The sequence below is a fragment of the Siphateles boraxobius genome, unplaced genomic scaffold (assembly GCF_051911475.1).
Source record: "Siphateles boraxobius isolate OS27281-9 unplaced genomic scaffold, OSU_SipBor_1 1, whole genome shotgun sequence".
Taxonomy (NCBI): domain Eukaryota; kingdom Metazoa; phylum Chordata; class Actinopteri; order Cypriniformes; family Leuciscidae; genus Siphateles; species Siphateles boraxobius.
Window position 1 is genome coordinate 24,050,669 of NW_027508699.1, and position 19,564 is coordinate 24,070,232.

At 38.0% G+C, this 19,564-nt stretch overlaps 1 protein-coding gene across 2 annotated transcripts; it reads left to right on the plus strand.

The window, feature by feature from the left end:
- The first annotated feature begins 84 nt into the window (after positions 1 to 84).
- lpin2 (lipin 2) lies at positions 85 to 19,196 on the plus strand. Of its 2 annotated transcripts, XM_077229834.1 has the most exons (21): positions 3,414 to 3,482; positions 3,588 to 3,666; positions 7,173 to 7,373; positions 9,458 to 9,553; positions 9,709 to 10,013; positions 10,094 to 10,201; positions 10,380 to 10,506; positions 10,869 to 11,208; positions 11,528 to 11,627; positions 11,754 to 11,941; positions 12,084 to 12,177; positions 12,279 to 12,348; positions 12,465 to 12,557; positions 13,116 to 13,201; positions 13,508 to 13,658; positions 14,377 to 14,525; positions 15,494 to 15,580; positions 15,713 to 15,865; positions 16,284 to 16,398; positions 16,736 to 16,839; positions 17,029 to 19,196. In XM_077229834.1, the coding sequence occupies exons 1-21, from the start codon at positions 3,418 to 3,420 to the stop codon at positions 17,174 to 17,176; spliced, it is 2,859 nt and encodes a 952-aa protein (XP_077085949.1). In that variant the 5' UTR covers positions 3,414 to 3,417; the 3' UTR covers positions 17,177 to 19,196. The 2 variants fall into 2 exon arrangements, with proteins under 2 accessions (XP_077085956.1, XP_077085949.1); XM_077229841.1 differs by lacking the exons at positions 3,414 to 3,482; positions 3,588 to 3,666 and adding an exon at positions 85 to 600.
- The last annotated feature ends 368 nt before the right edge of the window (positions 19,197 to 19,564 follow it).

Below are 19,564 nucleotides of genomic sequence, written 5' to 3' on the forward strand. Positions count from 1 at the left end.
TAGTCAGTGCTATGCAATAACATGAACCCGTTGCAATGCAGAAAATGTGTTTGTCTAGAAAACCTGCCCAACCTGGAGTGCCCTGGAACAGCCCTAAACATATGCTTCAAGTGCATGAATATGAGCACGTCATTTAGGATTCGTAAATTAAACCGGTTGTTTGCTTAATAGTAACTGAACAAAACAATCACAAACAAACTCCTAAAAGGAAATGGTTGTGGTGGTTATCTCGTCAGTTCTAGACTGAGTTCTAGACTGCGCACGGGGGAATTCTGCTTTGGTGAGTCACGTGAGAGGCCTCTTTTTGAAGTGTCTGCGTGCTGCGTCGCGTCACGTCACGGCCACCCGCCGCCGCTGTGTGAGCTGCTCTCTGACCGGTTCGCGGTGGTCGTATCATTGATGTGACCCTCTGAAAAACTGCCCACTGTTATGATAAACGAGAAAAACAGGAGGGATCCGTTCGGCGCTGAGAGGTGTAAATATTCGGTGCCGTCAGCCGTGCTCGTTCAGAAATGAATGAATAACGTCAGCGCGAGAGAGCAGCGGACAAGCAGACGGCGACATAACGTCCAATTTCGAAAGAACAACAGCAACTGAAAGGTAAACATTACACGAGGCCATTTCTGAATTAACCATTTTGGTCAAATATACCATATAAACTTATACAACATGTATTTTAATGACATAAACATGTTGTAATTTGACTGTATAGAGATGTAACGTTAAATGTCAGTTTAGCTGGTTGGCTAGTCGAGCTAACCAGAATGCTGATGCTGTGACAGAAACATTCTCTGTAACCGAATATCTCGTTAAAACCAAACAAGACATGTCTTTATTTTATTTATGTAATATATTTATTCATTATTTATTTAGAATTGGTTAAGGCTACATTTTGAGATAAAATGTCACTTATATGCTGAGTTATATGCAAAATACGACAACTTCACTGAACAACAGCATTATGTCATTTGCATTGGCCAACTGGAATTTTGCACACTGAGCATTAAGTGTGTAAGTGAATGCGATTTTTAGACTTCTCAATAAGAACGATTACAAAACTGTTTTGCTATAATAACTGCTGCTAAACAATGAGGGCTGTTAACCAATGACAGGTTCATACTGTTAGTATTAGTGAGCATTAGGGCTGATAAAAACAGCTGAACAGGCAAACTTGTCTGAACTTGTTTACAACTGCGAGCAAAACACTTTTGATTTTAACTAGGTATTAGTGAGACTTTAAATGCATGACACCATGTTAACTTTTCTCTGCATCCATATTAGGTTACCCTTTATAGCTTAGAGATAGCCCATGTAGTATAACCATTGACAATATCTTAGTATGACTGCTGTTCTCATATTGATACCTTGGTACCATATGCTTGATACCAAGTCATGTTGTTTACTACTGAATGTCATAGAATTGAAAATGAAACCTTTATTTAAGGGTGTGTAAAAAATTGAGTAACTGATTGTGTTATAGTGTATATTTTGACATTTCAAATTATATTGGCTTTATAACTCTTTTACACCAAGAAAGAATGCATAAGACAGTATATTTCAGCTGACTTGATTGCCCTTTGTAACTGAACTTGAACCGAATCACCTTTTTATGTTATGCAAGAACGACTCCATGCCGGGCCCCACATCTCTTGACACAGCAAAGCACTAAAAATGTAAAGCAAAGCAGGTGGTTGAATTTAAAAGTTAGGTGCCATTTAGTAAATGCTCCATCAAAATGACTCCTCCTACATCATTTGACCATCACAGGGGTGATACAATTATTGTGATTTTGTTAAATGACTTTTTAATTCTTTTCCACTGGTCACGTCTTAACAACATTTGTGTCAGCAGCACAGCACAGTAATAATTTTGATATCCCCACCCAATAGCCTTAAGTTCTTGCAAGTTTTTGTTTGCTTGTTTATTGTGGAGATCACTTTGCTTCATAGTGTGAAGAGAGTATATAAGAATAACAGGGAGTATATAGAATAGCAGAGAGTCTAGCTAAAGAATAACTGTTATTGTGTTTTTGTGTACAACCAGATGTGTCTGTGCAATAGCACTGCATCCTTAAAGGTCAGCAGCCTTTGCTTACTTGGCCTGTCATGGCAAATAACAGACATTTCGTACTATACCTGATATTTCCCTAATGAACAGCAGGACTGATACAGTAACATGTACCTAACAAATACTCTGTAATTAGAGGCGTTCCTGGAGACCACAGGTACACAGAACAATTTGCTTCCAGTCTAGGTATTGTTTGTCAGTTAAACAGAGCAGGTGAACATACAAACCTTTGGACATCTTAGGTTAGATTGCTTTATTTGACTAAATTGTAAATCAATTGAGAATATTCAGGATGTAATATATATTTGCATCACATTGGCTATTGATCGATTATTGGTTTTTAGATTTTAATTACTTGTTTACTCAGCTGAAATCTTACTATAATATGTGTAATAAACTTTTCTTTTTTTATTAAAGAAATTGTTCCTTTATCCATGTTTTTGCATTTCACATGGATGTGTAGTTTAAGACTATATAGATTATTCTTTATTTTTTTAATATGAATTATTCATCATGCCTTTTAGTTTTGATGCAGTATTGTAGGCTAAATCTTATTACATTCTGTGTTAATCTTAAGGCTACAAATATTATTATCATTTACTGTATGTTTACCCAACTCCATTTCAGACCACACTTGCAGAAATCCATTAGTGTTATATACAAACCTATAACTATTTTCTAACCAGAGATTTTTAAAGACTAACTAGCCCCCAGAGGTCTCTTCTCTATTAATAATGACTTTATTTTAAGTAGATCTCAAAATTAAGTTATCCATCTTGATACTGTACATTTTTATGTTCTGATGAATAAGTTTGGTTGTAGCAAATAAAACAATGGATTTTATTTTTATTTTGTTTATTTACTTTTGACAAAATTGATATTTATAATATTTTCCATTTAATTGATTGTTAGCCATAACATGAAAAGTATCGAGCTAAATTTTAATATCAGTGCAGTCCTAGTTTAGACTTTAGAGATCAGTTTCATGACTGTTCTCTGTGAGCTCCCATGCCGCTATAGAAGATATTTTGAGTTGAATCATTAACTAAAGTAAGTCGAATGTTTGTCAGAATCAGCATGGAGGAAGTTTTCCTCATGTGATTTCACAGACGGGTGCAATACAACTACTGTTTTCCTCCAGCTCCCTTTTTCAAGGCCCTTATCAGCGGTCAGCCCCACCGGCCCCCTCGCCGGAAACAAGTCTTATCTGTTGCAGAACTGCTGACCCCTTACTCTCACCTCATTGGCTAGAGAGAGTAAGTTCTTGTACCTAATTGGTTGATTTCTCAGGCCTTCTCTAATATGACGTGATTTGACGAAACTAAAATACAGCTTCTGTTATTCAAGTGTATGGACTGTCAGAAAGGTTATAGTAGTTTATGTGAAGATCCTAGAAGTTCAGTCATTCAAACCAGGTAAGTGGGCCAACGGTCATAGTGTTTAGGGTGACAGAGGTAAATGGATTCTTTGTAAGGGAGGAAACTCTTGAGGTAAACGGTGATGAAAAGACTCCATCCTAGGGCAAAAGCAGACCTCTCTGGCAGCTTCACTGAGGACAACAGTGAGCAAGATGAGTCTTCATCCCTTAGGGCATCATGGGTGAGTGAGAAATGCAAATGAGACATCATTAATAACTGGCTGGGTGTAGAGTAAAGACTCCTGCTAAGCTTTAATTATCTGATCATTTATCATTTATCATGCACTGATTATGCCTAATGACATGACAGTGTTTTATGTCATGTAATTGCCTTAAAATGTTTTTTTTTCTTTCTTTTATTTTTATCAGGTGAAGTAAACAGTTTATGCAATAATAGATTGACACACCTATATTTTTATCTGATATTTCTGTTTAAGTTTTGAAGATAAAACCGGAGGGGGAAAAAAAGATAATCTCAAATCTTTTGGAATAAGTGGAGTTTTTGATTTCCAGCTAATTAATTTGGTCTAAGATTTATGTTTGTTTTTAGCGTAATGCTATTTGCCAGTGCCTGAAGATTGCATCCGAATGGATTTTACAAATAATGTCGCTAGAGTAGTTACCGTTTTTGACAATAAAATTATTGAATGAAATTAATTGTGTTGTGTGAGACTTTCAGTCTTTTATTTGCTTAAATTCTAAAACATTCACAGCCTTCAAAAACTTCTGGGCTTACATTATGAGCTTGTTATGTTTAGGATATGAAATATTTCAAAAAGTATAGTCATAAAAAGATATTGCTACTACATAATGATCTTTTAATAGTTGTTTGAACTATGTCCAGTTCAGTGTCGTATTGTGTGTTGGAGCAATTCAAAGTTTTAATTGACAGAAGTTTTGCACCTAACGTTTCACTGTACGTAAAGACTCAACTTGACCATGGGTGACAAATGTTTGTTGTTCTGTTCTGTTCAGTTGATTTAAGGCTGTTTTCGGAGAATCAGATATTTGGATATGTGGAGACTGGAGATAGCTGATATGAGTATCACAGCTATGATCCATGCTCACAGTGTGCTCTATAAATTGCCCTGCAAATACATTGTGAGACTGGGGTCAATTGTTCTGTTTTGCAGAATCAAACGTTTTTGTCAAGCAATGTCCCTTTTCAACAAATGTTTTCACTACCATTTAAATATTTGGGGCAATAATATTATTACTTTTATTCAGCAAGGATGTATTATATTAATTAAAAGTGACAGTAAATACATTTACAATACTACAAAAAAATATATTTTAAATAAATTGTACTTTATATTCATTAGAATACTAAAAATATGTGACTATTTCAACAAAAATATTAAGCAGCATAACTGTTTACATTGATAGTAATAATAGGAAATATTTCTTGAGCACAAAATTAGCATTTATTATGATTTTTTTTAGGATTATGTGACACTGAAGGCTGGAGTAATGCCTGCTTAAATTCAGCTTTTCCATCACAAGAATAAATGAAAATTTAAAATGTATTAAAATAGTTATTTTAAATGTAATAATATTTTAAAATATGACTATTTGTATTGTGTTTATATATATAATAAATAATTATTATTATAATAGTTAATAATAATAATAATTATCATTATTGGTATAAATTATGGTGAGCATAAGAGACATAAAAATATCTTACTGACCCCAAACATTTGTAGAAACTTCTTTTCTACCTCTACACAACACATAAGGTACTGTTTTGAGCATACTCTGAAATATTAGAGTCTACCATTTGAAAGCATACTCTCTGTACTGACATTTTTTACAGTAATTTGCAGCATGTTATACATTTTACTTTAAGTGCACTTCCTACTAAGCCAAGTGTTATTTACTCTTATGCTGTGCTCAGCTTTTTGCACATCCCTTTTCTTTCTCCCCTTAAAGGCAACGGCATGTGTGCAGAAACCTGCTTTAAATGGTTTATGTTAATAGTGACTGTCTGTTGTGCCAAAGAAAAAGTAGGTTAGCCATGGGTGCAAAGTCTGTTCAGACCTTTCTGGCTGCCCCTATGGTTAGAGAGAATGCTCTACTTTAGTTATTTGCCTTTCACTAACTCCCCAGGCATTTATACAAGCTGTGATAGTATTTAATCTTGTGATTTCCTTGATCTGATGTTTAAAAAAGAAAAAAACTAGCCTATTTTCACATCGTTAGACCTCATAACAACTAAAATGAGTCATGTTGTTAAATCAGAATCACTCATCGTCATTAGCATAATAATACATTCCAGAAATAGTGTTTCTGTGAACTTAACTAACACAATCTACTGGGAATTAATTTAGCGTGTCGGCTCGTACCCTAGGCATTAACCTTAAATTTAGACATGATTTTTTTTTATATAATTTAAAATAGTTTTATTTACAGTTAAATCATTGTCATAGATAAATATGCTAGTCAGATCCAGACCAGGTCTTTTATACTCGTTAAACGGGTACTGGAAGTATGTACTTTGATATTTACATTCAGATTATGTCAGAAAAATTCAATTTTCTTAGCTCATCCTGTGTCCTTAAAGGGTTAGTTCACCCAAAAATTAAAATTCTGTCAGTATTTACTCAACCTCATGTTGTTCCAACCTCGTAAGACCTTCGTTCATCTTCTGAACACGAATTAAGATATTTTTGATGAAATCTGAGAGCTGGATCACTCCTCCATACTCCTCCATAGGCTTCTTGAGGGATTGAACTCGCAGGCCTCGAAAAGTTATTACAGACATCGTTAAAATAGTCCAAGTGACTACAGTGGCTCAATCTTAAGTTTATCAAGCGACGAGAATAGTTTTTGTGCGCAAAAAAACAAAAATAACGACTTTATTTCAACTATTAATTTCCTTCTCTGTGGGCCTCGAGTCAGTTCACTAGTGTAAAAGCGTAGAGCTTCTGTTGTTGTATGTCACATGCATCACCCACATGACCAGCGTCGGCCAATAGTGAGCCTACGTGTGACGTAGCTCTACGCTATTACACTAAGTTAACTGACTAGAGGTCAACAGAGAAGGAAATGAATAGTTGAAATAAAGTTGTTATTTTTGTTTGTTTTTTTGCGCACAAAAAGTATTCTCGCCGCTTGATAAACTTAAGATTGAGCCACTGTAGTCACTTGGACTATTTTAACGATGTCTTTAATAACTTTTCGAGGCTGGCAAGTTTCAATCCTTTTGAAGCCTATGGAGGAGTATGGAGGAGTGATCCAGCTCTCAGATTTCATCAAAAATATCTTAATTCGTGTTCCGAAAATGAACGAAGGTCTTGGGGTTGGAACAACATGAGGGTGAGTAAATACTGACAGAATTTTCATTTTTGTGTGAAATATCCCTTTAATACACAGTTGTTTGTAATAAGTTTGTTCTTTATGTTCACCTTTTTTACTGTGGTGTCGGAGCACATTCAGACGACCACTCATGAAACAGCATTAAGCCGCCTGCAGGTCTGCTGATAACAGTTTTAAAAAGGCAGGCAGCCAAAAAGAGCTGAGACTTTCACTTTTAACATGAGTAAAGGGGTGATTATGCAACATATGCCATGTACAAATACAGTATTGGAAAAGATTTACAAAAAGAAAGAGTAGTTCTTGTTTTGCAGTGTTTGTTGTTTGTTGTCTTGTGGTTAAATGTCTTTTGCTTTCTGTTCCTCTTTTTTAGGCGGGCACCATGAATTACGTGGGGCAGTTGGCAGGTCAGGTGCTGGTGACCATGAAGGAGCTGTATAAGGGCATTAACCAGGCCACGCTCTCAGGCTGCATCGATGTAGTGGTGGTCCGCCAGAAGGACGGCACCTACCAGTGCTCCCCTTTCCATGTGCGCTTCGGCAAACTGGGTGTGCTGCGCTCCAAAGAGAAAGTGGTAAGTACTGCAGTGCAAGTACTGTAGGATGTTTTTAAAAATAAATAAAATAATTGTGGGGTCATGGTCATAAAACAAGTCCAAAGCATATTGTTTTTTTCTCAAGCAACTGAGTTTCTGGAAACTTTACATAACAAAGAAAAAAGAAAAATCCATAGACAAGTCGCTGTCAATATAATTGATCTGAGCTTTCGACATTATTTGCTTTTCTGCTTTCCAGCCTGGAATCTATTATGATAGTATTACTCACTATTGTGGAAGACAATAAAGGAAGATCAGCTTTAATCTGCCAAAAGTCTTCATGATTCTGATTTCTTCAAATATACCTTCATCTGTGCCTGTCTCTGATGGCTCATTTGAAAATACTGTCTTTGTTCCAGCTCTATAAACATGTTTCTGTGCTGGCATGTTCATGACAAGATTCCTGCGGAGGGTACTGCATATAAACAGACAGTTTTCCATGTGTTATAGGCTCTGTGAGCGTTAACAGAACAAGCTAAATCAATGCTTGAATGGAAAGATTTATTGTCTTGTGAGAGCGGAAGCAGTGTGTACAATTGTTCTCATTTAAACCCAGTGAAATGTTGTAGTTGTTGAGGAAATGGGCTGTAGACTTAATCAGTGAGAATTTTTCATTTGTGCATTCTATTCTAAGTGTTTATCTCCAGCAATAAATAACAAGATTGTAGGCAATAAATAACATATTTGAAAGCATTCTGGTCATATTGAAGCCTTTCTGATGTTTCCAATAATCTATAGTACACAACACAGACAGAATGTGTTAGTGTTTAGCATAAAACATTTAACAGTGTGCATGAGCAACGGCAGTAGATGGGGGATGGAACATTTCTCACCATCTACAGGATGTGTGAAGAGGTTTAGAAAGAAGTGGTCGCTATGGCAACAGGTTTCTATGACTAAAAAGAGATAGGAAATTGAAGCAGAGGAGTGAAGAGTTTAGTCAAGGTTGCCTCTGTGATTGGAGAGATTCACTTCCTTTGAAAGGTATTTCTAACTCCGTTTTGCCATTTTTAATCCCAGTTTCCTACTGGAGTTTCTGTCAGAGACTGTGGTGTAGCGCATTTGCCCACAGTGCAGATAAAAGACAGCTGACCTCGCTCTCTTACCACCATTATGAAATAGACCTGTGTTGTTTAACTAAATAAACTATATTGCTGATACAAAACAGTAAATTAAGAGTCACAGCAACATCCGTCCCAGTCTTCTCCCTATGCTGTGAAATTAAATCCAGATTGTTTTGTCCATAAGCACACAAGTAAGAGAGCTCTCTGTTCGAGATTTACTCGGGGTCATAATTTATACTGACATTAATATTTTGACCCGTTACTCTGCACCCAACAGAGTTGCTGGTTACATAAATCACCCAGCAACCCTGATACTGAGGCTCAGATGCCTCCAAATAGACAAAACAAGTTGGTATGAGAGGAGACGTGCGAAGTGCATGTTTTCTGAGAAAACAGAAAAAAACAGGACACAGGGGAATAAATTGTAAATTGTCTGTCTGAAGGATAATGTTTCTCTAGATGTCATCTGAGACTCAAACAGCTAAATGTCAGGCTGCCGTTGTGCTGGGTCGCAGTATCAGGTGTGTGATGTGATCATCTTTGCAGGTCAGCTGGCTCAGAGTGGCACATATTCACTAATTGTGTTTGGTGGCTACTGGCAAGATCCTCCTCCATGGGTATTGTGTCTCCTGTGAGCAAACGATTAAAACTGCATGGGTGGACACTAAGGAGAGTAAACATTCTGTTTGTCCAAGTTTGGATGTGCACTTGTGGGAGAGTGAAAAGTCATGAGTTGAGAATGGAATCACAGTGTAAATGTCAACGGATATTGGCTCTTTAAGGTCATCTACAACACATGGCGTACATAGATTTTTTTTTAATAAAAATATAAATGAACATTTCAAAGGTCAGACATCTGATTTAGAATCAAGGTGTCAGACAATTAGAAAAGCACAGGTCTAAAGTTATAAGATATAACTTATTGAAAGTTTGAGGCTACATCTTTTGATGGCTTCCATATTAAGATTGTTGTAAAAGAATCCTCTGCACTTCCTTCAGATTGACATAGAGATCAACGGGGAGCCTGTGGATCTTCACATGAAACTGGGAGATAATGGAGAAGCCTTCTTTGTGCAGGAAACTGAGGAGCAGAATGTAAGTCCCGTAGTTCACAGGTGCTGTCTCTCATACTAATCACTGCACCGAAAATCTTCATAATTTAGAATGAAAATGGCATTTTGTTTTGAAAAACATTTGCATTGCAAAGTCTGTTTATCTGCCATTCTAATGGTGTCCTAATTTTTTTCTAGGAGATTGTACCAGCTCACCTGGCCACTTCCCCCATCCCCACTGAGAGTCACCTGTTTTGGATCGGAAGCGATCACAGGCCAAGTCAGAACCTGGATGACGATCCACTGGACCCCGAGGACCCTCCTGATCCCCCTGTTGCCAGCACAGGGGGAGCCAAGAAGAAGAAGAAAAGGAGGAAGAAGCATAAAGGTGACCCACGGCGAGAGGAGCTGACCCCACCTGTCGTCATCAGCTCTACCCCTTCAACAGAAGACATATTTGAGATGGAACTGAGTTCTGATGAGGATGCTGCTTCCAACACCAGGTAACCAAATCACAGATGCACCAGACCTACTAATATCTGATGTTGTGGACATCTGTGATTAAAGGAAATCTTTCTTTCAGATCATCTTCAATCAATACAGTTCGAGAAGTTGAACCCAGGATACCAATAGTTCGTCATTCTTTAGACAACTACCCTTACTCTGATGGAGACTGGTCTCCATCAAACAGGTTTGTTATATTGCACACACCAGAAAATATGTTGTTACTTATAACATTGGAGGACTGCCCAAAATATGTTTTTAGACTTTAGTCTCCTTTTTTTTTTTTTTTTTTTTTTACACTTTCACTTTCCCTTTTGTTTTTACCAGTTTATGTGAGTTGATGTTTGTTATTATATTTTGAGCAGTCATGCCATGTCAGAGGCCTTTTCTCCCAAGAGTGACTCTGAATTAGTCGTTCGGCCCTCAGAGAGCCTGCTCAAAATGGAGTCACACATGCAGTGGACATGGGGAGGGTTTCCAGAATCTACCAGGGTAAATTACAAGTTTTACAAAAAAAAATATTTTCTTTGAAATTCATGTTATTTAATTGTATATCATTCACATGAAAGTACTGCAGATTTCCATATAATTTGAATGGCTATGCTTCATAGTGTTCTAGATGTTTGTTTGTTTGTTTAATAAATAACAAATTTCATATTTAAATCCTTTCTGCTGGAAAATCCGTCCCCCCATTTTTAAAGAAAATAATTTTTTTTAAATCTGCAAATTCTGCCTAGGCAAAGTAATAGGTGAATATAGCATGCAAAATATTTTCTGCTTTATGCTATGATTTTGAGTTAACAGGTCATGAATAAATCTCTGCACATCGCCACTCTCAAAAATGTGATTCCCAGGTTTCTAAGAAAGAAAAGATGGAGCTGCCGAAGACTGTGACCATAATGCCTTCAGAGAACACTCACTTCAGAGTCATCCTCAGCTCAGAGGCTATGGGGACGGATGAAAGAGAACGGGCCTTAGGGGCTCCTGGCTGTACCATAGTCAAGCCTGAACCCCGCACCCCTGTGACCCCCAAAACTCCCACTGAGTTGGAATTGGAGACAGTACCTAGTGGAATGTTGACCTCCACTCCTTCATCCATCCTCCCTGCTGCTCCCGTTGCTGCCCCTGCTGCTCATATAGGTGCAGACATGGGAGATGTTGGCCCCAAGACTGACTCACCCTCCAAGAAGAAAGGTGGGCCTGTTTAGCACCACTCCCTTTCATACTTTCAAGGAAATTCTGCCCATAAACTGATTTTATCTGATTAAACTGTTATCTTTATTTGAAAGTGGAAGTGTGGGAGTAGATAAAGTTAAAATAAAGTTGTGGCTGATTCATGTTTAACAAGCCTAATTCAATGTGTTCTAGAAATAAAAAATGTGTACCTAAATCAATCTAATGTAGTTCTATCAAGATAATGCCTCCTCGGTTCAGAGGGCTTGTTTTAGCACTTTAGAGCTTGCTGTTCTGATTACTGATTTTAACCTAAAATGCTGACCACAAATTTTTTCAGGTGTCCCAAAAAGAAGTCAGCACCAGGGCCCAGAGGACATCTACCTGGATGACCTGAATGTTCTGGAGCCTGATGTTGCTGCTCGCTACTTTCCTAAGAGGTAGAAAGCGAATCACACATCTGACCTACAGTATATTGCTTTTAAGATTAGATTACGGTACTTGGAGTAGTTCATAACAAGTTTATCAGGTGTCAGGTGACCTTGATGTGTTATGTGTATTCACAGTGATTCAGACTCCGGGTCCAAGCACTGGATGGATTCTGGGATGCACTCAGGCTCTCAGTCCCCACAGTCTGTGGGCAGTGCTGCGGCCGACAGTGGCACTGAGTGTCTGTCTGACTCTGCCAGTGATCTGCCTGATGTCACTCTGTCTCTGTGTGGAGGACTCAGTGAGAACGGAGAGATTTCGAAAGGTATCTGAATCTTTCGGGTGTGTTCATTCATGATGCGGAAATTACAGCTGTAGCTGTGGAAACAGTGGATGTGGTTAATTCTGTTCATTATAATAATTAATGAATTCAAGTGATTTAAATGTCTCTTTCTGCTTGTTTCTAGAAAAATTCATGGAGCATATCATCACATACCATGAATTTGCAGAGAATCCAGCTATCATAGACAATCCAAATTTAGTTGTTAAAATGGGAAACAGGTTGGTTTGAATTTAAATAAAAGAAAAATATATTATAAATATAATTGTATAATGCTGACATTAGTAAGCAAATTTCCTTTTTTGTTCTTTGTTTTTTTTAGGTATTACAATTGGACATTGGCTGCCCCTTTGATCTTAAGTTTGCAAGCATTTCAGAAGAATTTACCGAAGGTATTTTGTTCTCCCTAATAGTATATTTTTACTTCAGAAACCCTTCAAAGTTTTTATTTTGCAGTGCTGTGACGTACTCTAGTAGGTCAAATAGCTGTTGTCAATTATATGTTCAGGCTACAGAGGAAGCTTGGGTGAAAGAGAGGATGCCAAAGAAATCGGGCCGTTGGTGGTTCTGGAGAAAGAGAGCAGACAGCACTATTAAACAGGTAAGACCAGAGCGTTGTGACCTTTAGACATGTATGCCATTTAAACATATTATTAAGTTATAATCAGGGAGTAGGAACAAAACCTTTAAGCAGTTATTGGTCTTTTAATCACACTGAATTCCAGCACTAGTCTTTAGACTTCTGCCTGCAGATTTGATTACACAAGCATCAACATTCACCTAATTGCCTTAACAAAAGGACAAGCGCACATCTTTGTTGTAAAGAAGATGAAATGCGCTGCCTCTGAGATCTTCTCTCTAGAGCTTTTGCTGTCATTCAGGCATCATTCATCAAGCTCCTTCCTTGCCCTCATCTGGCACTTCTGTAATTAGCACCACTTTGCGGTGTGGAATTTTACAGCCTAGAATTAGGCCAGGCAGCTCATCAGACTATAAGTAATAACCTGGAGGCATGAGGATGAAATGGTCATGTAGTCAGTCACAACATGACACAACAAAAGCAGATGGTGACATGTTTACACAGATATGTTATTGCAGTTTTTCAAATGTATGGCAGTGTGATTTGATGTACTAATGCTTTTTTTGTCTTGTTATACAGTCAGAAAGCACTGGAAAGCTGGAAATGAAGCAGTCCCAAATGGAGGATGGCAGCTCCTCTTTGTCAATGGAAAGTCATGCCCGCAAGTGAGTCAGAATATGGAATATGTGCAGATAATATGAAACTGGTTGTTGTCCCTGAATATAGCCAAAGGTTATAGACTAGCTATGTTAACTGGCTTAGTTGTACAAAAACAAGTAAAAGATAAAAGTATTAGTTTTATCTTTGACCCTTCCTCTGATTGATTGTTGATCAGTTGACAAGTAGTGAATCAGGACGATCCAGCCTACTTTCTGTTTTGTCTCATTCACTGTGGTGCTCTTGTAATCTAAATTAGTAATGGATGTAGTTGCAAATTTAGTTCACTGATTCCCTGTTTGCTCTGAGTGCAGAGTGGACACCAGGGACTCATCCAGCGATGAGGAGGGGAAGGAGGTGAGCGCTGCCGCATCGTCAATGGAGCGCAAGGTGCATTCTGAACCACACGGCCACACATCCACTCACTCCTACCGCAAGTCCCTGCGCCTCTCCTCCGACCAGATTGTGAGTCTACTTTTTTTTTTAGAAGGAGACAGAAATATTTAGTTCTGTAGACATACTCTATGCTAAAACAGTCAATCTACACAATGACTATTATTTACATAAGCATCTTCAACACTTGCCCAAGTGGTTTTGACTGAAAGATCCAGAGTTCTGTTGCCTGTAGTGCAACTGCTCTCTGTAAGTCAGTGTATTAAAGCTGCCCCTTAAGATTCCTTCAGGAATTTATGTAAAAGCTCTGTGACTCATTCTGAAAGGGTAGTGTCATGACGTTGATTGCACTAGACCGCCCCCTGTTGGCAGCTTGAGAAGCAGTTATGCAGTAGAAAATCTACTTCATTAAATAAAGGAAATTCACAGTCTTTTCATAAATTTATGAGTTTATAAATTTATGAAGACTTTGTAGTGTAGATGAACTGATCGCATTGCAAAATTAAGACTTAGGTCAATTTAATTTTAATCTTTAATCTTTTTTTCTATTATTCATTTAATAATGAACATGTTTATTTATATATTTTGCAGGATTCAGCAGTCAAGTGTGTGGTGCAGAGGATTATGAATCAATTAGTTAATTAATATTAGTTAACTATGCAGATAATGTCACAATTCTGTGGTAATACACAGATAGAAAAGATACTATGTGGTGTTAAAGAGATGCATTGATCAGGTGGTTATTGGTATTAGGTGGTTATACAGAACTATTATTGCTATTGACTTACAGGCTAGATTGAAACTGAAGGAAGGACCCAACGATGTGACATTCAGCATCACAACACAGTACCAGGGCACGTGCCGCTGTGAAGGCACCATCTACCTTTGGAACTGGGATGACAAAGTTATCATCTCAGATATTGATGGAACCATAACCAAGTATGTATTCCACAGACATGCATCACATTAATGAAAACATTTGCTGGGTTGTTTGTTGAAAATCCACCTTTGTTCTTAATTTTTATAGTTTACTGTAGTCATGAATGGGGGGAAAGGCTGAGGTGTGCATAAACATTTCCATTAGTAACTGCAGAAGGACTCATTCACTGCCAGGTTTTTTACTGCCAGAACCAAAAGAGGTTTATAGATGAGGCCGAGCTTGTTTCATCAAAAACAAGTACTCCGGGTATGTGGCAAATTATGAACCGCTAATAATGATCTTTCATCGCAACCCACTCCACTAACGCTTACAATGACGAAGACAATGTGCCATTTAAAGGACGGTGTCTCCCTGAGTTTTACTGGCTGTTTGATGGAGTTCACAGCTCCTGTATTAGTGTGATACTGGTCCGCCATCTTTGGTTTTTAATTACTGTAAAGCTGGCTGTAATATAAACGCATATATGCAAACGAATGCTCTCCGCCTCCAGACTCGTGCCCTCAGTGGCTGGTGGGTGGCAAACATCAAACGGGCAGATTGACTGCCGCTTATTATTTCTCTGACCTGCTTGCCTGACACATCTCTGTGAGTTTGTGAAGTAGGGCAGCTGACTGTGCTGTGCGCCCGGACCAGGGTTGGACTAGGAGGAGGATGTCACCGTAATGAGCCAATTTAAATCTTGCTCTCTCATAATGCCACTCAGAAAGAATCTGAGATAAAACGCTAAAGTGGGGAGAGGATCCTCATTAGTAGATGACAGAGTTTTGCCCAAGCTGAGAAAAAAATCTCTCGTCTTCACAAGTCTATTAGTTCTAAGAATAAAAAGAATGTCGGAACCTATATTTAGGAACCCAGTTGAATGAGACTTGGACTTCCTTCTAAGTAGAACAAATATGCGCCAGAGGATTTTGCTCCTTTCGTTTGCTAGTACATGCCATGTTCACCCGTATGTTTATGTGCTTTTCAGATCAGATGTGTTCGGACAGATTTTGCCTCAGTTTGGGAAGGACTGGACGCACCAGGGCATTGCTAAACTCTACCACTCCGTGGCTGAGTGAGTTTACATTCTTAGTCCTCAACCCCATGAAAATGCACTCCTCGAAGACATGTTTTAAAAGGGCACAAGCAAGCTCGACTAAGAGTCTTGAAACACTAGTTTTGATAAAAGGGTGCTTGTGTTTTCCAGGAATGGATATAAATTCCTGTACTGCTCAGCAAGGGCAATTGGCATGGCAGACATGACGCGAGGTTATCTGCAGTGGGTGAACGACGGAGGCATTATCCTGCCCCGTGGACCCCTCATGCTCTCTCCTAGTAGCCTCTTCTCGGCATTTCACAGGTATTATACAAACTTCCTAGTTTTTAAGTAATAGGTAAACCACATTTAGTTCCAAAACGGTATAACTTTCTTCTGTGGAACAGAAAAGAAGATATTTTGAGAAATTCCTCAAAATATTTGTTGTTTTTTGTCGATAAAGTCAATGGTAACCAAAACTGTTTGGTTTACAAACTTTAAAATATCATTTAATAGATAGACAACAAGATATCTATCTATTTGTGTTCCGCAGAAAAAGTCAAACATGTCTGTACATGAAGATGAGTAAATGACAGAATTTTCCTTTTTGGGTGAACTATCACTTTAATAAGCAGAATTAATAATAATAATAATAATAATAATAAAAACAATGAAGCAGAACTCATATACAAGTACCAAGTAGTTGATTTAATTTATTCCAAATGTTTTCATTGTCTCAAAGGGAGGTGATTGAGAAGAAGCCAGAAATCTTCAAAATCGAATGCCTTACTGACATAAAGAACCTTTTCCTGCTCAACAAACATCCCTTTTATGCTGCATTTGGAAACCGAACGAATGTAAGTTGGACAGCAGTTAACTTTCTTTTCAATGCAAGCTGACCTCAGCAGCAGAGTCAAAGGTCCGCGTAAAGATTTATGTGTGAGGTTTAGAACTTAGAAGCGCTGTCCCCTCAGGCTACACGCTCATGACCAGCTGCTACAGACCGGCCAGCTGAATAAATTATAATGTTTGGGTGGAGTAAGACATTGGATGTTTATTCAGGCGAATGCATCGGTTTCATTATAAAATGTCAGAAACTAGCATAGAAGGATATTTTTGTTTGTGGACTTGGTGGAAAGAACAGCAGAGATTGTCCTGACAACTGGAGTCTGATCTTCTGACTGTCTATTTCAGGACGTCTTTGCCTACAAGGAGGTTGGAGTGCCACTCTGCAGAATCTTTACTGTTAACCCCAAAGGAGAGCTCATACAAGAGCAAACCAAGGGCAACAAGTCCTCGTAAGTGCACACATTGATCTGCAGAATTACATAAAAGTAACTCTGAAGTCAACTTCAGCTGTCAAAGATTATGCTGATGCGAAGGTTGAGGGCTGATTCTTGAACTTTGTTCAAGGTCTTCTTGGGAGTCGAAGGGTGCTTTTGGTTGTTTAGCTGTCTTACACTCTTTCTCTTTCTGTTTGTGTGTAGGTACAGTAGATTGAGCGAGCTGGTGGATCACGTCTTTCCCTTGCTGAGTAAAGAACAAAGTTCAGCTTTCAGTTTCCCAGAATTCAGTACCTTCTGTTTCTGGCGTCAGCCTATTCCTGAGATCCGTCCGGAGGACCTGAATTTATAGACCATGCCTGAAGGCCCATCTATTACATGATTATGGTCATCCCTGCCATTGGAACCATTAAATGGTACCCTGCAGCATCTCACATCTCTAGTTAAAGACAAATAAAGTGGCCACCGTATTCCACCTGGGAAACATGAACTCTACAAAAAAAGAGAGAAAACCTCAAAACACACCCCAGTCACATTAATGGGATGTAGGCAGAACTTCCACAAACTAAAACACCAGGTGCTGCTCCATAACAATTATTTCTAATCTGTATCATTTTGATTAGCTGCTATAAGTTAGGCTGCTTCAGATCTGAAGGAATTAATTGCTAATGGGCTAATGTTTACAGTATTAGAAAGACGACCAGTGGCCTCTTGGCCAGTGGAATGAGTGCGCACTGCGCAGCTGTGTGTTTGGGTATGTGTAAGGTTAAAGGTGGCATACAAATATGCTTACAATTCAAAGTAATGAACAAAGATATTCTTTACAACCACTAATTTGCATTTATAGAGCATAGATTATTTATATACAAAGGCTTTAGTTAGAACTTACCAATTAACATGCACTGCCTCTAAGATGTGGTGACGGTATGACAGTTTGAATATGCATTGCCAGATGGTGCGAAATGAGCTCTGAATCTCGTAGATACTGGAATACAGAATGAGCCATGCCACGTGAGGACACAGCTCATCATTTGCAGTTCAGCAGATTTAGCGCGTTCAGCCTCGTATAGTCGACTGGATTTGTATGAAAAGTACACGAGAAGTTCATTGTAATTGGGCTTTCTTGTTATTTGCCAACTGTTGACATGTTCATCGTATGGTTGCTGCAGAACGCCTTACCGATCGCACTTTTTCAGCTGCAACCAAGAGAGGAAAAACATCAGATCGTCTTGCACTTGACTCACGGCGGAATTGCAATAACGTTCAAAGCTTTTTAGCAGCCCTTTGTGCACAATGTAAGGATTTTATGTAAACCTCAGCAAGAGATCTGTATTAAGTTATGAAGAGTGTAGTGTATATATTTGCTTTCAAAATGAAGGTATGTTCTACCTTGAAATAGGCTGCAACCCGTGAGAGAGTAGTGGTATCAAATGGTCTTTAACATTTTATTTTTATTTTCCACTAACCAGGCCTTTGCATGCTCCATTTGGAATATAAATAGGACAGTTTATGTTTTACAAATGCATTGATGCTTTCTGTTGGGGTAGACAGTCTGAAGGGTTGTCACGTTTTCGCTATTGGACGATCTTGAGCTGCAGAAACTGAGTGTTTATTATTGGAAAATATTGAAGCTGATGTGCAAGTGAAGGAAAAAAAAAGTGATCCGATCTTTCTATTTGATCACCATTGACTAATGTTCCCTTTTTTCCACTAGCTGGTCTCTAAGCTCTTGGCCTCTACATACGGGGTTTGTTCAAGTTGCTTTAGAATCTCATAAGGCTAAGTTTTAGAGCACTGTGTGCTGGATGTTAAAATATATGTACAGAATTAGAGCACAGTAAAATAATTTCTTTATGTGTTTATTTAAGTCAAATCATTGTTTAGGGAAAAATTGGGGCATTTCATGGTTCAGTTGACTTGTGATTTAATATATGTGTGTGTTGCGCTTCTTGTCAGCAGTTATGATGTTTGGAAGTGAAATATGTTTATTGTTAACAAAGGAATCCCATTCTTTCTATGAAAGTAATACCTCTTGTGTGAGATGAACACACTCATCTTGTATGAAACTAAAATTGATGTTAAAAAGACAGAAAAAAAAAGTTAACAAAAAAAAGCCTCTATTCATTGATGAAAATGCTGTTATAAGTGCTGAATGTGTTTTGTCATTCCTCTTGATCTTTGATGCCTTTTGTTTTACTTGCTTTTATTTCTTGCTGTGTACTTGAGTGGGATGGTGTGTTTCATGGTTTAAACTCCATAGGTTCACATTGCGTTTGACCAGCATAAATACCTTTAAATGAATAATTGAACTATAAATTTACAAAAACTATGGTTGAAATGTTTATGAACCTATTAAAGATGTATTTAATACAGCTGTGTTGACTATTTATTGTGCTGAGAAATCGTACTAATATATAATTTGTCACAATGAATGGATTGTTAATTTGCTTTGCTTAAGAATTACATTTTTTTCAATATTTTGTTAACCTTTAATTAGTAGTATTGTGTAGATGAGACACGAAGCAATGGAGAGGACAGAGAGGGAACAGGCAAAGGACCTCAAACCGAGACTCGAGCTCGGGTCGCCTGAAGCACAGCTGTGCCGTGTCTTCCGGGTGTTTTAAGTGTACATTTTATACTTCGCTCAATAGCCCAGTTTGTGGAGGAAATTAATTTGATTATTTTTACTCATTTTACAGATTAAGTAGACAAAATAATGTTGGCTTCTTCTTGCTAAAGA